General features: G+C 32.5%; 4 protein-coding genes across 5 annotated transcripts in view; 2 read left to right on the top strand and 2 right to left on the bottom strand.

Moving 5' to 3' along the window:
• Positions 1-68: 68 nt before the first annotated feature.
• EMC3 (ER membrane protein complex subunit 3) lies at positions 69-3,331 on the bottom strand. Its single transcript, XM_089698450.1, has 5 exons — positions 3,051-3,331; positions 2,832-2,970; positions 2,409-2,526; positions 1,630-1,791; positions 69-815 (listed from the first exon to the last, which is right to left on the bottom strand). The coding sequence occupies exons 1-5, from the start codon at positions 3,197-3,199 to the stop codon at positions 637-639; spliced, it is 747 nt and encodes a 248-aa protein (XP_089554576.1). The 5' UTR covers positions 3,200-3,331; the 3' UTR covers positions 69-636.
• Positions 3,332-4,269: 938 nt separating this feature from the next.
• Nthl1 (Nth-like DNA glycosylase 1) lies at positions 4,270-7,294 on the top strand. Of its 2 annotated transcripts, none has more exons than XM_089698448.1 (5): positions 4,270-4,557; positions 4,745-4,873; positions 5,164-5,334; positions 5,800-5,959; positions 6,338-7,294. In XM_089698448.1, the coding sequence occupies exons 1-5, from the start codon at positions 4,354-4,356 to the stop codon at positions 6,910-6,912; spliced, it is 1,239 nt and encodes a 412-aa protein (XP_089554574.1). In that variant the 5' UTR covers positions 4,270-4,353; the 3' UTR covers positions 6,913-7,294. The 2 variants fall into 2 exon arrangements, with proteins under 2 accessions (XP_089554574.1, XP_089554573.1); XM_089698447.1 differs by having other exon boundaries at positions 4,742-4,873.
• A 4-nt stretch (positions 7,295-7,298) lies between these two features.
• Positions 7,299-8,368, bottom strand: LOC149486825 (uncharacterized). The gene is made up of 3 exons (XM_089698449.1): positions 8,232-8,368; positions 8,017-8,122; positions 7,299-7,791 (listed from the first exon to the last, which is right to left on the bottom strand). The coding sequence occupies exons 1-3, from the start codon at positions 8,303-8,305 to the stop codon at positions 7,315-7,317; spliced, it is 657 nt and encodes a 218-aa protein (XP_089554575.1). The 5' UTR covers positions 8,306-8,368; the 3' UTR covers positions 7,299-7,314.
• Positions 8,369-9,107: 739 nt separating this feature from the next.
• The window catches only part of Hel89B (histone acetyltransferase 1), a 53,360-nt gene continuing 46,350 nt past the window's right edge, over positions 9,108-16,117 (top strand). Inside the window, exon 1 of the mRNA XM_089698464.1 lies at positions 9,108-9,258. The gene's annotated coding sequence lies outside the window, so the exon portion shown is untranslated. The remainder of the gene's footprint in view (positions 9,259-16,117) is intronic.

Genomic DNA, 16,117 nt, shown 5'->3' with positions numbered 1-16,117 from the left:
GCAATAATTATACCTATATTATTTAGATTGTCTGTCAAGATGAACTTGGTAAAATTAAATAAAACGACTTACTGAATACCATTATTTAATGTCCTTATAAATAATACATTTAACTACGACAAATAAATAACCTTCACAGATTTCAACTTCAAAACAGTATACAAGAAAATTGAACCTAATATTTTAAAATTATTTTACACCAGTGACACGCAGTAGCATATTTAACCTTAATTTAAATATACTAAAATACCCTTGATAAGAGTTAAAGTTACAGTGCTTTTATTCCGCTACATCACACAGAGGCACGGTTTATTCTACCAAATCGGTTTTTACAGGATTGGATTTAGTGGTACCAGTATTTTTATGAATGAGTTCACACATTAGTTCATTCAGTTGCAAGACATGGCAAAACTGAATGGGTTATTTGTTTCAACCAATTTTAATGTACAGAATATACAGAAAAATCAATGACTAATTTATTTCAAAATCACACACTTTTATCATTTTCGAGTCTTGACCCCCAATGCAAACAAATCAGTAATTTATATTATTTTCACATCTTACAAGAAATAAAACATAAATATAGCGTAAAATAAACAATTTTTATCCTATATTCACTAGTTTCACTAGACAAAACTATTGCACTGATTCTTCAGCCTTAGCCAGCAGGTCAGTCTCTGCATTAGCGAGAGCCCATCGGTGCTCTGTGATCTCCAGAGCTTCCCACTCAGCCTTGAAAGCTGCTTTCGGGTCTGGGGGCATGGCCATCGCTGCACCTGACATCTGTTCTTGCATCACTTTGGATTGATCAGCAGCTGAAATGAGGAAAATTTTAAGTTTTCTTCTTTATTTATTGTAACATATAAGATGAAAAGCAACTCAGATTTAATAAAACTAGAAAATCTTTGACTGTACTTTTATTTAAAAAGAAAAACAAAAATCATAAAAGAATCAGTCATTTTTATACTGTAAATAGTTTATCTAAATGAATTACAGTTCTATTTAAACATACATATTGAATTTATTCAGAAGAAGATACATTTATAAATTTTTTGGTAGTCTTACATATATGTAAAGTTAAATTTAAATATCTAAGTATAGATCAACATAACAAAATTGTTAAATAATTTGGAAAATCCAAAAGTGCACGCCTCATAATTTTTTTTAATAAATATTTATTAATTATTATTTTTGTTTATTTAATAACAATTAAACCACATCGAATCAGACCCTGAAAAATGAAAGGGTTCTATTCCTGAGCATACTCAAGCGTAAGAGAAAAAAAAAGACTCGATTAGTAAAGTATTTCGGTCGCTATCGTGTTAACAAGAAAAAGGATCCGCACATACAGACACACGGACGTCCAAGACAGAACTTTTTTAAACTGTTTTTTAACTAGTTTAAATAACAAAAATGACATCAAAAATATCATGAACGTTAAAAATAGTGTTTTTTCTTAATATGTGTGTGTATGTATTATCTTACAAGTGCAATGTATGATACATAAAGACATTTTAAGTTTGAAAAATCAGATGTTTTGCGCGAAGTGACAGTAGTACCCACCTCAACGCTTCGCTTATGAGGCGTGCAAAACATAAAAAAACACTAATAGAAATACTTCCCACTCACCATTATTCTCTCCAAGTACCAAAGCATAGATGGTCCTCAAACCGAAAACATTTAAGAAGTACCATGACGCTGATGAGACCCAGGATGCATCAAGATATGCCAGCTCCACACCTCGCTGCAACATGGGCTTGAATCGGAGAGTCAAGGGGAACGGTACCTTGGCTGGAATATACATGTTCATGTTATTAAAATAAATATAAATAAATAAATATTTCAGGACAATTTTCACACACGACACGATCTGATCCCATACTAAGCTTTCGCTTGTGTTATGGAAACCAGATGGCTGATTAACATACATATATAATTTTTAAATAAATACTTATATAGATAATTAACACCCAGACACATAGCAAACATCTATGTTCATCACACAAATATTTTCCCCGGGTGGGAATCGAACCCACAAATTGCAATCAATTTTATTGCTTGGTATTTTCAAGATTAGTAAAGGTATTTAACCAAGTATAAGCAATTTTTGATAAGTTGTCTTAAAAGGAGCTATGCCAGAGGTTCCTTTAGAATCACTACATAGTATAAAACAAAGTCGCTTTCTCTGTCCCTATGTCCCTTTGTATGCTTAAATCTTTAAAACTACGCAACAGATTTTGATGCATTTTTTTTTAATAGATAGAGTGATTCAAGAGGAAGGTTTTAGTATATAATTTATTAGGTTTTAGACAAAGCAGACGAAGTCGCGGGCGGTAAGCTAGTAAGTAATAACTTCTTCTATAATAACTTTTTTATTTATTTTATATATAAGTTAAAATATATCTTACTAGTAAGGAAACCACTGAACATCCAGTTAATCCATCCTCCAATAACAATCATGGGCAGTACATTTGTCACATTGCCTTTCAACATGTCTGTCATCATGCCTGGGTCGGTCATGGGATTCTGAAATATAATAAAACAAAATTATGTTGGTATGTTTTACCATATTGATCTTTAATTTGAATTATATCAGACAAAAATAAACAATTTTTGGTACATTTCATTAAATATTATTTAGTTCTCATCTAATGTAAACATTCTGTGTAAACAAAACAGCAGTAGCAGTAATCTTACATTGTGTTTTTCTGTGAAAATTCTAGCCATGTATTAAATACCAGTAAACCAACATACCAAATTGAGCTCTTTACAATTATTAAATCTGACATTTTAGGTTCATCATTTCTTTTTTTTTCAATGAGTTAATTTACCTGAGCATTCGATGTCCGCTTCTGAACTTTGAAATAACCAGTATCTTCATTATTGAACCAGTGCCGGCGCATGGCGAACGACTGCTTTGGTAGATACTTCCCATTCTCACGCAACAAACGGGCTCGTATCATTACTTGACTGAAAAAATTACATGGAATAGGTTATAATTGCTTTTACGAAAAAACTGCTTATAAACTTTTGAGGTAATCATTTCATACCTGTCCTGCACTTGCAATAGCTCTATTTTCTTTTGCGATGAAAGAATAATAGAAACATAATGCCTAACAATACCAACCAAGAAAGTAATTACTACGATGGGTAAAAACACCCATAGCCTAATTTTTGGATCCAATAACAATTCTGCCATAGTGTCTCAAATTTTCGATATATTCTTTGGTTGAAACTTTTAAATTTTAATTCCTAATAAATGCGATCTACAACTTGAACAATATTATTTTATAAATTTTAATTTCACTGCAATAAATAATGCAGAATCGACCAGACATTAGACAACTTGATATAATAGTAATAGTTGTCAACAGTTGTCAATTAGAATTGACATCCATTACTGCACTGACAAATGACAAATAGATAACTAAGTCACAGAACCAACGAGTCTGTGCAACGAGTAAAGGAGTAGCACTTCCAAAAATTTAATTATATTAGCTCTCGTAGCTAGTTCAATAAAGAAACGAATCTTCAATGGCGGCCAAAGCTGACTTTGACAGACGGTAGGATCATCAAAAAAGAAAATAAAAATAACGTAAATTGATAATTATTTTATTAATTATTTCAAATTGTTTGTTGACAAACTTTTTTGTTATTGTATTTGTGTATTTATATGAATTATCATATTTACGTATACAGAATGTAATAAAATCCCCATAATACTTGTAATAAGCCCATAAAACTGAACAACTTTTCCCAAAGAACATATTTTGTCAAATTCCAAGAAAACATTATTTACTTTCGCAAATGCATAATTGTCATTGTAAATTTATGATAAAACCTATTATAGGGAAAATCAAATACATTTTAGTGATTTTATTTTTCCATTTTTTTTTTGCATACCGTACGGCCGTGTGTGAGCGAGAGGGAATGATAAGCGCCGCCATTGAAGATTCGTTTCTTTAAAGAACTGACTAATATCAATATACGTTGCGAATTGTAATAGCTAAATATAGCTAATCTCAAAATAGTAATATAATCAGACCTTACAGATTTTTCTAGTTTCGCCTCATCCCTGTTCTAATTTTATTGCTGCTTCACGAATCACGTTGTCGGATCAATGGTCGGATCATAGATTTTTTCAACACTTTCAAAGCCCATCACTATATAATTTGAAGTGAAGTCATTTCTGTTGCAATTTGAAAACTAAACATAAAAAACTTCAATTCTTACGTAGTATTTGTATTCTCTTTGTTCAATTCAAATTGTAAACACAAATAAATATTGATTTACTAAGTAAATTTAATAAAATTCATAATAATTTTAACCCGCTTCATTAAATTTACTTTAAAAATGCCCCGAAAAAAGGCAGCTTCAACGAAAGTCATTCAAGAAAGCATTCCAAAACAAGAAAAAGATATAAAACTTGAACAAGAAATTAAACCTGAAAATGATGAAAATTCCGATAAAAAACAAGGTCTCAATTTAGATAAATTTAAGTTTGAAAAGAAGCCTCATGTGAAAATTGAATTCGAAAAAGAATCCCCGACAAAAGAGGTAAACATACAATAGATAAATAAATTTTGCGTACACATGCTCTTGCTTTTAAAATAGTAGTAAATGCCTATTTAAATATTAATTATACGTACTTATTTAGGAGCTTATAGAAATTAAAAAAAAATGTCTAATTATCAGAAGGAACATAATATTGTGAAACTAAAGTAATAATTAATATTTTTAGGAGAAAGGCTTATGGGAGCCTCCTCATTGGAAGGAGTTTCTGATTAATCTTCGCAACATGAGAGCCAATAACGATGCTCCAGTGGACTCCATGGGCTGCCATATGTGTATGGATGAAGAGGCTCCACCTAAGGTACCAGTTTATTTATTAAAATTAATATAAAACCCGCAGCTATGCCACTAAAGCCACAGTTTAAAGTTATAGGTGGTAAATGTTAAAATAAGTATGTAATGACATTTCAAAAGTGCTTCTAGAAGAAGTCAAATTGAATTATCTTATTCAGATCATATAAATCTGAGAAATTATGATTTTATCTGTAAGATATGCTCACAAAAGCTTCTGCTAATTGTAGTTCTAAGCAAAATTAATTAACTAATGTTAATTTCAATCTTTCTAACAATGTTTGTTAAAATAATTTTCAGGTGATAAGGTACCAATCACTCATATCCTTGATGTTATCAAGTCAGACCAAGGATCAAGTAACATTTGCAGCCATGGAACGGCTCCGCAAGAGGGGATTGACTGTGGATAGTGTGCTTGCTATGAGTGATGAGGAGTTGGGAAAGTTAATTTATCCTGTTGGGTTTTGGAAGGTGAATATTGATTAAAAAATTTAACTTGGTACATAAAATATATTTTGTACCACATGAGTCTATAATTTTTTGTGATGTAAATAGGCTGAAAATTACTGTATTAAAATTGAATTATTTTGCTAACTCACGGAATAGAAAAGGACATCTGTTTCATGAAAATTTTTTGTCTATTTAATTACTAGATACCAACCTTGTATCTATATTCTGTACTAATATTATATAGCTGAAGAGTTTGTTTGTTTGAATGCGCTAATCTCGGGAACTACTGGTCCTATTTGAAAAATTCTGTCGGGTGTTAGATAGCCCATTTATCGAGGAAGGCAATAGGATATATTATATGATCACGCTAAGACCAACAGGGGAGAAGCACTCCAGGTAAAACCGCGGAGCGCAGCTAGTAAAAAATTTGTACCTTGTTCTGTTCTATTTTTATTTACATTTTTATATACATTTCTTTTTCTACAGACAAAAGTAAAATACATTAAGAAAACAACACAAACGCTCAAAGAGCAGTATGATGGGGACATACCTGACTCAGTTGATAAGCTTTGCAAGTTGACTGGTGTGGGACCAAAAATGGCACATATTTGCATGAAGGTTGCTTGGGACAAAATCACTGGCATTGGTAAGTTTGAAAATTATCTAAAAATATATACAGTTAACTTAAAATGTGTAATAAGCTACAGCAAAAATTTTTTATATTGTTAAATTTATATTGTTATTGTGTTTTTTGCTGAAATAAATAATTTTCATTTTTAATATACTCTTTGATATTTTAACACTCAAAGTTTTTAAATTAGCTGAAAAAGAACGAATAATATCTAATGTATGAATTACTGTTGTGCAAAATTACATTAAAAATCGGTTCAGTGGTTTATGCACGAAAAACTAAACATCTCATTTTTTTGTTTAAAAAGTCTATTTTTCTGTATTATAAGAACATAAACATCTCCAAGTAATTGTACCATAAACAAATCACTAATAAATGTATAATTTTTAACAGGTGTAGACACACATGTACACAGGATAAGTAATAGAATAGGTTGGGTGAAGAAACCCACACCAACACCTGAAGACACTAGAAAGGCCTTACAGTCCTGGCTGCCGTTCGAACTATGGAGTGAAGTCAACCATTTAATGGTGGGCTTTGGACAAACAATATGCCTGCCCATCGGTCCCAATTGTGAGGAATGCTTAAACAATGATATCTGTCCATCAAAGCATCTTGCTAGAAAGTCTCCTAAGAAAACTCCAACTAAAGTTAAAGATGAAGATGTTATAAAAGAAGAACCAACTTCAGACAGTGAGGATATAACAAATACAAAGTTAAGCGTAGAAAATACTGTGCCAAAAGTGTCACCGAATAAATTGGTAAAAACTGAAGCTAAGTCACCTCTTAAAAGGAAAGCTGTTAAAAATTTGAAAGAAGACTTAAAAGAGACTGATAAAGTGACTACTACTAAACAGAAAAAGGTGAAAAATGAAAATAAAAATGTTGGATTAGAAGTAAACGTGGATAATAAAAAACCAGTAACTAAAAGGAAGTCACCTAGAATTAAGAATGCTAAAGAATCATAGGATTTGTTTAAAATAATGCAAGAATGAACAGAGTGCAACCATAACTGAGTATCCTAATTTTAATTTGCATGTTATAATGGTTAAGGTATCTAAGTAAGAATCAAACAACATCAAATGTACAACCTACTTTATATGATTTGATTTGAGAAAAATTTACTCAAACTATGTATGCTGCATTTGATCTGGTTAAAGATATTATTTTTAAAGATATGATTATTAGTTTGCTGTTTATTGGTTTAAACTGTTAAATTTTTACAAGTACAATAAAGCATTGTGATTTTTGAATTGTTTCTATTTAATGATTAAGTTATTTGTAGTTTGTTATTTGATATGATCAAAATGAAAATACCTCATTTGTTGTAAGTAGATTTGTAAGAAATACAATATTTGGAATAAAAGATTTTAATGTTTTCTCTTGTGGTTTTTCTTTTTCGACTTATCCTTTTTCTGTTCAACTTTAGCTTTCTTCTTGTGAGTCTTTTTATTCTGTATTCTATCCAATTTAGTTTTCATTTGGAATACTTTGCTTTTCTGTAATTTTTTAGTTGCTTGTTGTTTGAGTAATTTCTTTACTTCCTTTTTCGTTTTCATCGTTTTATCATCTTCCTCTGGTTCTGGTTCCTCTTCACTTTCTACTTCCGAAGCCATTCCGGGAACTTCTTGTAAATTTGTAGTTTCTTTTTTAACTTTAACCTTTTTTTCTACCGCTACTTGAGGTCTGTTCTCACCAATGACAATATCCCTCTTTTGGAGTGTATCTGATGACAGTTCAACTATCTTAACATTAACATCATCGTCTTCATATTCCTCTTGAAGAATTTGTTCTAAATCTGGGATTGGACGAGATGATACAATGAGCTTCTTGTATGATTCTTTGTTCTGTAATACAAAAAATAGCAATTTACGGTAAATACTAATTATTGCAATAAATATTAAAATAATGTAGGTAGGTCTATTTGTAAAACTTCTATAACATGTAGTAACTAGGCCACTGGTGCCATTCAAATTAAAATAAATTATGTAGTGCAACATTTTACGTAATACAATAAAGGCTATCATAAAACTAAAAACCAACAAATAACAGAATGTGGACAATTTATTTACCTCCTGTTTGATCCGCCTTTTCTCTTCCTTCAACATTCTTTGAATTTCTTCTTGCGCTTTCTTTTTACGTTCTAATTTTCGTTTGCGGAACCCACATAAAAAGTCTCTGAAATTTATAAAAAATGAAATAGATGCTATGGCAAAAATATAATAAAATATATACATATCATGTTGAACAAAACAAGATTTAAAAATTATGTAAATACGATATTTACTTTCTTTTAGCTTCATCAAATACTACGGCTACTTTCTTTTTCTTATCATTACTCTTATTTCTCTTCTTTGCCATTTTTGTGGATTATTTTTATAAAGCACGATTATCGATGTAAACAAAACACATGCAGATATAACCTCAAATGACAATGAGAAATGACACTGACAGATTCATACACAAATAACATCAATCAAAAACAGCTGATGCTAGGCACGTCATTATTTTAATCGGTACTTGTCGATTGGAAATTCATTGGGATATTTAAAATTTATTACCTAATTATTTAAAACACCACGGTCAGAACTTAATATAACGTTTAAGAAAATCTTTAGATCTATAACCTAGAGCCTTAAAATTGTACATAAAATAATTTGTTTTTACCAAATAAAAACACAAGATAATGATTATTACTCGAGTAATAATCTAAAAAATTCGCATACGAATTAACACAGACGAATTAAGAACAGATTGCACAAAAAAAAGAGAATAATATCACGATAAATAAATATTATAGGCTGATAATACAAAATAGGAGAAATAAAAGAGACGAAGGGAAGTCATAATGTAAATATGTATTAGAAATTTTTTTGCTTTAGTTAAATTTATAATACGGTTTCTGCCTGGTTTAATAGGTATATATCTTTAAAATAATAAATTGCAATCGTAACAAAATCGTAATAATCAATATATCTTGACGTTATTGTGACGTATACCAAAACTATGTACCGATTTTGGCATTTTACCAACTTTTTTATAAAATCCTGCAATTTGATTGGTGGAACGTTGCGATTATTATTTTTTATGTACCGATTCTAGTCCAATCAGCGCACAAGTGCACAATAAAGACGGCATGTACGGAGTCATGGCTGTCAGTATATATTTGAAGCTTGAACGATGCGCTTCCTTTCGTCACGTTGGTTTTTTTTATTTGTGCATTTTGACGAAAATGTTATCGTGTGTGATTTTGAGTGTGTTAAAATATGGAATGCTTTGGATGCAGTGACGTGAAATATACCTTGACACGCAAGGTGAGTGCTTGAAAAATATGTAGTATTAAATTGATGGGCACAAATTGATTTATAATGAAAAATTGCGTGCATAATAAAAATTGGTATTTTATTACGTGTAAGCGTGAATATTCGCCCGTGTTAATTAACGGACACAAGGTCGTATGAAGGGATATAAATGTATTGATAATTTAATTGCAATAGTTTAATGCTAGCATAATAAGTGCGAAACGCACGGCCATATGTTAACATGCGGGAAAGGATAGTATTACATGTTACCGTTACTATTTTATTACATTCTATTGCTCTAAATCTAGTGTATGAGATTTGTAGAATATATGCGTATAAGAAAATAAAACGTAGGACATTAATATTAAATTGAAATGTCATAAAAATCGAATGACGATGTAGTGCAAATTTACGAAGCTCAGATCGATTGGATTTTAATTAAACATAGGCACAATGTCAACGCACGAATGTCTTAGATTTTCTTCAATAATAAGAGCGTCAATCTATTTTTAATTCCAACTGTATCATAAAATTGGATAAACTTCACATTCACTGCTTTTAATTTGTTTAGAATCTAGATAATAGGTAGGTACATACCTAGTTGATCTACCAAAATGTTATTTTCGTGATAACATTTCAAATATTACCGTATGGTGCGTAAAATTTTGCTATATCTTTTATTAATTTGTCTCTCCTTACATTTTTCTAGATGTTTTACTAATATCTTTAATTTTTTGCCGTAAAACATAAATGTTTTAAGAGTTTTTATAAATGGCCTCACATTATATTACTCTGTCTGTGAGTCTACTTATATTTTATTGGACATGAAATACAGCTCTTAAATGAAGCTATGAAAAAGAAAGAACATAACTAATGAAAAATTGTTCAAGTTTGGCTATGTGTGTGTTCCAATCTCATATCTGAAGATTCAAAGCTAAAAAAATCTTCGCCTTACTCCACTGTGTGATGGTATTGCCATGATGCAACCTTGAAATTTTACCCTCAACGCACCTAAAGAAGTTTCAGTACAATAAAAATCAATTTGTTAATACTGTATCAAAATTGACTGACATTAACTTTATCTATAAGCAACATAATGATAAACAGAGTATTATTTAATTTTAAATTTATAAACAAATCAACTGATATGGCTAGGTGTTGTCTAATATTAGCGGTGTTGATAATTTTTTGATTAGGTATTTGTTGTTTTAAAAATAGCAAAGTATAGTAATAGTAATTTAACTTTGAAGATTTAGGGCTAGTTGCACAATTTGAGTTTGAGTTTGAAATTCAGTGAAACAGCTTTAGAAAAATGAGTATAACATCTTTATAAATTGTAATTGTAATTGTATGTATGTATGTTTAATAATAAATAAATTTGATTTTTGATTTGATTTTGATTTTGATTGCCGTGTGTGAAAATTGTCCAGAAATATTTATATTTATTTATTATACAGAAGGTACAATGATGTACATAACATAGCATGGAAAAATGGGACCATATGACAAAAAATTTCTCTATAAATATCCCGTCTATAGGTTGGAAACCCGCAGAGATATTGAGTAAAAACAAATAAAAGACAAATTTGACCTACATCGTTTTTAGGACTTCAAAATTTAAAACAAGTAGTTTGAGTACATGTCAAGACAGATTATAGATATTACTAAAAAGGCAAAGGCACCCTTGATGATGTTCACAAGAGAATTGAGAATTCATAATCTATATCAATAGTTTCAAATTTTTGTAATACAAAAGAGAGGTGGATGTCAAAAAGCTCTAATGGCATTTTAGCTCTTACGAGAAAGCAACTATTGCATTTGAAACTTTCACATTTATTATCTTCTGAGCTTAAAACTTACACCTTACATAAATTCTTAAGCATTTGGAACAAATGATTTAACAATTTAGCACTTGAGTTAAAATTGAGAAACATGTTATGTCTGCTGACAATCAATAAAAAAGCAACTGTTGTGACAATCCGTGTAACAAACAATAAATCACTTACGTTATTTGTGAAATACCAATTTAACATACTACAGACAGAGAAACAGACAGAGAGAGTTACGCAGAGAGTTTCGCATATATATCTAACTAGCTTTCCGCTCGCGGCTTCGTCCGCGTTTTCAAAGAAAAACCCGCATAGTTCCCGTTCCCGTGGGATTTCCGGGATAAAACCTATCCTATGTGTTAATCCAAGTTACCCTCTATATGTGTGCTATATTTCATTGCAATCGGTTCAGTAGTATTTGCGTGTTGCGTTGCGTTTGCGTGTTAACAAACACACACACATCCTCACAAACTTTCGCATTTATAATATTAAGTAGGATCTACTAACATCCTATAGGATTACAGATACTCCATCTGAATACGAAGCTTCTAGAGAGCAGATAGCAATCAACTATTGTCGCAGGTTAAGTGGGATCAATGGTAAATTTAATTTGATCAGATTGAAGCACGACTTTAAGATTGCCGAATTCAGCAGTGCCTATACAGTGTAGGCATAGACATAATTGCATAGAAACTTCGCAGAGCGAATCTAAAAAAGAACTGAGAAAGATTGTATCCTATGATATTATAAGCCCAATGGAACCAAGAATAGAAGAATAGATAGAAACCCAAGAGTCCAAATTATTTCTGAACTAGCGGTAAAGCTTTCGAAACTTCCAGTTAAAAATAAAAATAATGAATCTGTTTTAAAATTGTTACCGACGAGACTTAATTAAGGATTACGATGAGCATTGTACGGATTACCATATAAAGTGGCTGATACTGTGCAGTTATTCTATTATACCTACTTATTCAGTCGTAATTATTTATTCAACCTGCGTCCGTACTTGACTGTCTCTCGAGACTCGAGCATTATAAGAATCGCATTCCATAGCGTTGCATCTGGCTGCTTGGTATACCAGTATACCATACCATATTTGGTAATGTCCACAGCATAGGAGCACTTCCTCTCCTTCCCGTATTTAAATTCTGTCATTCCTCTGTATCAAGTTAGCTTCAATGTGCATACATATAATACTGGTGAAGCTGCTTTTTAACCTAAATATTGATAGGGTTCTTTAAAAATAAAAATAGGTGCAAAATCATCACGGTATGATTCGACCCAAGTCCCAAAGTAGGCAAAACTTCCGATCAAATGATTATGGTATTTTCAATTTTGTTTACGTTTTATTTAGAACTAGGTTTCCGCCCGCGGCTTCGCCCGCGCAGTCAAAGAAAAACCCGCATAGTTCCCGTTCCCGTGGGATTTCCGGGATTGCGTCATTTTCCCGGGATAAAAAGTATCCTATGTCCTTTCTCGGGTATCAACATATCTCCATACCAAATTTCATGAAAATTGATTCAGTAGTTTAGGTGTGATTGAGTAACAGACAGACAGACAGAGTTACTTTCGCATTTATAATATTAGTATGGATTTTACAAATGTTAACTAATGTCTTTTAAAATAATGTGGCTTTCGAGTAAGTTAGTTTTCGAGTTTATCCGTTACATAGATATCTGTAAACTTTCCTCTTATATAAATTTTGGATAGAGATATACACATCAGTATACAATAGCTACAGAGCTGGTTGTTTGTACATGTTTATAAATAGTATCGATCAATGTTAAGCCCTGAATAGTCAGGCTCCATTTGAAATGTATAGACTTCGAACCAGGGTGTTTGGCCACGTATGCCTTAAGCAGCTCCAATAGTATCCAAACAGCTTTATCGTTGTGAAGTTTGCGCAAATAACGTCGCAATCGATTCGAAAAAAATCCATGGAATAATCTAGCTGGTGGACGATCATATTTTAAACCGTTGCCGCGTATGGTGGTAGTACCCCTTTTGGTATCGTGTTCGTGGAATTTAAAGGAGATGGCTATCGATATCCAGATCTGATGGTTGTTTCGTTGGTACTGGTGGTTGTGAGGATCTGGTAATAGCAGGTGCATTCTTTTGTTGAAGATGAAGAAGACGAAAATGCGTGGAAGAGAATGAATGCTGGATGAACGTTAATAATTTGGGAGAGAAAAAGTTCCGTACTATCGATTTTGAAAACTAAAGCATAACTGTTAGTTACCTTAATTTGTTACTTATAATTGGTGTGTGTTTGAAATAGAAAAAAAGTACATCGAAGTAAATGTACAGTATCGAATTAATTCAATGCTCTTAAATCAAATTAGAACCTTCTCAATATTGAAATTATTTCCATTCCAGTACATTTCAAGTAAGATCTTTACAGTTCTATAGAAAGTGAAGACGGTTTACGTTATGTGAATTTCTGAACTAAATTTAAGTAGTTAGTGCATTATAGTATATGCAGACTAGGGCTAATTACCGAACCAATAGTTATTGTATTTGCAAAGGAATACATACCACAAAAAATATATACCGGCCGAATTGAGAACCTCTTCCTTTTTTTAAAGTCGGTTAAAAATGTCACATATATCAAGACAAAGATCGAAGTGGATCGGAGACAATCAATCCGCACTTGGCACGCATTTGAAGGTTTAGCACTCTTTACTGAATAGTACACAACTTTTCTTATCTAGATCAAAAGAATTGAATTAATTATATCAATTGATTCGAATATGCGTGTTGGAATAGTTTGTAGAGCCGTCATGTGTACGTCGAAGAAATAATTGTTGATTATGAGGGTAGATATACATGTTCTCTATCTATAACTATTCAGTGTCCGACGTCCGTATCATAACGCCCTTGACCGTGGCACGTGCGGCTTCTGTAAATTTTAAGAGGATAACAATCAATCTATTACGATCGTGTTTATTTGAGAATCCTTTTTCTTTCTTTCTTTCTTCCTTCCTTTCTTCTTTCTTACCGTCTATTAAACCAGTATTCTTTTGAAACATGTGGATAGAATACAGATGTCTACAGCCTCTACAGGTACATTATAGTCGTACATACAGCAGACAGGTACAAGTATGTACATATGTACATGTGAGAGAATCATAACAGAGTAGTTGTTATGTGGCTATACCTTCCTGTTATAATGTACTCTATTGTGTACAACATAATGTCGATATTGAATTGATATGAAATGCATGGGCTTACGGGCCATGCTATGGTTTATATTCCTTGAGTCAGTAGCTCGATGATATAGTCTCGGTACTACCATCGACCGCGCAAGGTGTGCGCACTGAGTCATTATTTAATATTATTTCACATATCTACCTAATTATAATTAATTATGGAGAGTTATTTAAATTCTCCGACAGCAGCGGTGGGATCGGCACTTATTACCCCCGATTCCAATACGAATAAGACTTTGTTAAACGGTGCAAATCTGCAAGTGAGTGAAACTAGTGATAGTGTTAGTGAGATTCAAGAAGATATAGCTAGTGTAATAAGGTTCGAGAAGAACCACAGTTTCCACCAATAAATCATGAGAATGTTAGCACGACAACGACAATGTTGTGTGTGGGTTTCGCAATCATCATGTCGTGCGCATCCCTGTTAAAAGAAATGGCAGATACACTTTCCCGAAACGAAACATTTTGTTTCCGGGTCTAACGCATAATTAAGGAAGGTAAACTATAATGATGTTTACATACCGATGTACGACCCGAATGATAGCGAGTTTACGGAAGCATAATGGTGGGTATTTCTTTAGAAATTTGCGGCACGAATTAAGGGGGGGGAGGGGAGGGAAAGGGAGGGGGGAGGTAAGAGGAGACCCCCTATAAAGTGGGGGGGTGAGGAAACCCCCCCTTCTATTTTTTTTTTAATTTTTTTTGAGATTATATTTATACTAGCTTACCGCCCGCGGCTTCGCCCGCTTTGACTTAAACCTAATAAATTATATACTAAAACCTTCCTCTTGAATCACTCTATTTATTAAAAAAAACCGCATCAAAATCCGTTGCGTAGTTTGAAAGATTTAAGCATACAAAGGGACATAGGGATAGAGAAAGTGACTTTGTTTTATACTATGTAGTGATGTAGTTAGAAATATAACGAAGATTATGGGCTTTCTTGACTGCTCCGGCGCTGCAGAACGTGGCGCTTGCCCCCGTGTACCTCATTGCAGGCAGGAGTCTTCACTCGCCTTCGTAGCTTCGGCTTTTTGGTCGCCTTTGGCGACCAGCCTCAGCCACTCCGGCTCGCTTGACTCTGCCTGCTCCTCAGCACACGCGGGCGCCACGCTCCTCCGCGCCTCCGACTTTTTAAATACACTCTAGTGTATGACAGACAAGTACCACGTGGAATCGGGGTGGACAGATTCGGTTCTGTGATTAACAATTTGTGTGCAATATACTTACATACAATAAAAACATTTTTTTTAAATAATTATTTTTCAAATCTTGTATACATGTTTGATACAATTTACAATGGCAATGAATGGATCCATTTTATTTATTTCCACCCATCGTCTCCACATATTCTATAATATTATCACCGAAGTTTGCTGGGTGGTCATAGTTATCTTTTTTAAAAAATCTTTTTACAACATGCCACTGGGACTCAAATGGGTCAGAGGCAACAAATGGGTTGTCTGGGTCTGAGTGATTAACTTTTTTATGAACATACCCATATTGCCCCAAACAATCATATGCTCGCCAATAACCCGTATGAATTGTTGTCCCCTCAGCAACATGCTTTTGAATGAACTATGGTTTTTAATATGTACATTAAGACATTTGTTATCTCTTTCAAACACAATTCTTGTAGTTTTGTCAATGTAACTCAAACAATTTTGAACATAATCTCAAAAATAAAAAAAAAAGATTTCTCTGTAATTACACGTTTCCGCACGAAAAGCCGCTAATGTATGTTTCGGGGCATCATTATCGATCGATAAAAATTAAAATCGCGCCGAAATTCGTGCCGCACGTTTCTAAAGTCAACCCTAATGGTGTAACGAA

This window comes from Colias philodice, chromosome 8 (assembly GCF_061535455.1).
Source record: "Colias philodice isolate Cphi_HAF_F1 chromosome 8, ilColPhil1 Martin Lab GWU primary, whole genome shotgun sequence".
Lineage (NCBI taxonomy): Eukaryota > Metazoa > Arthropoda > Insecta > Lepidoptera > Pieridae > Colias > Colias philodice.
The sequence above is the reverse complement of the archived record's forward strand: the minus strand, read 5'-3'. Positions and strand labels throughout refer to the sequence as shown.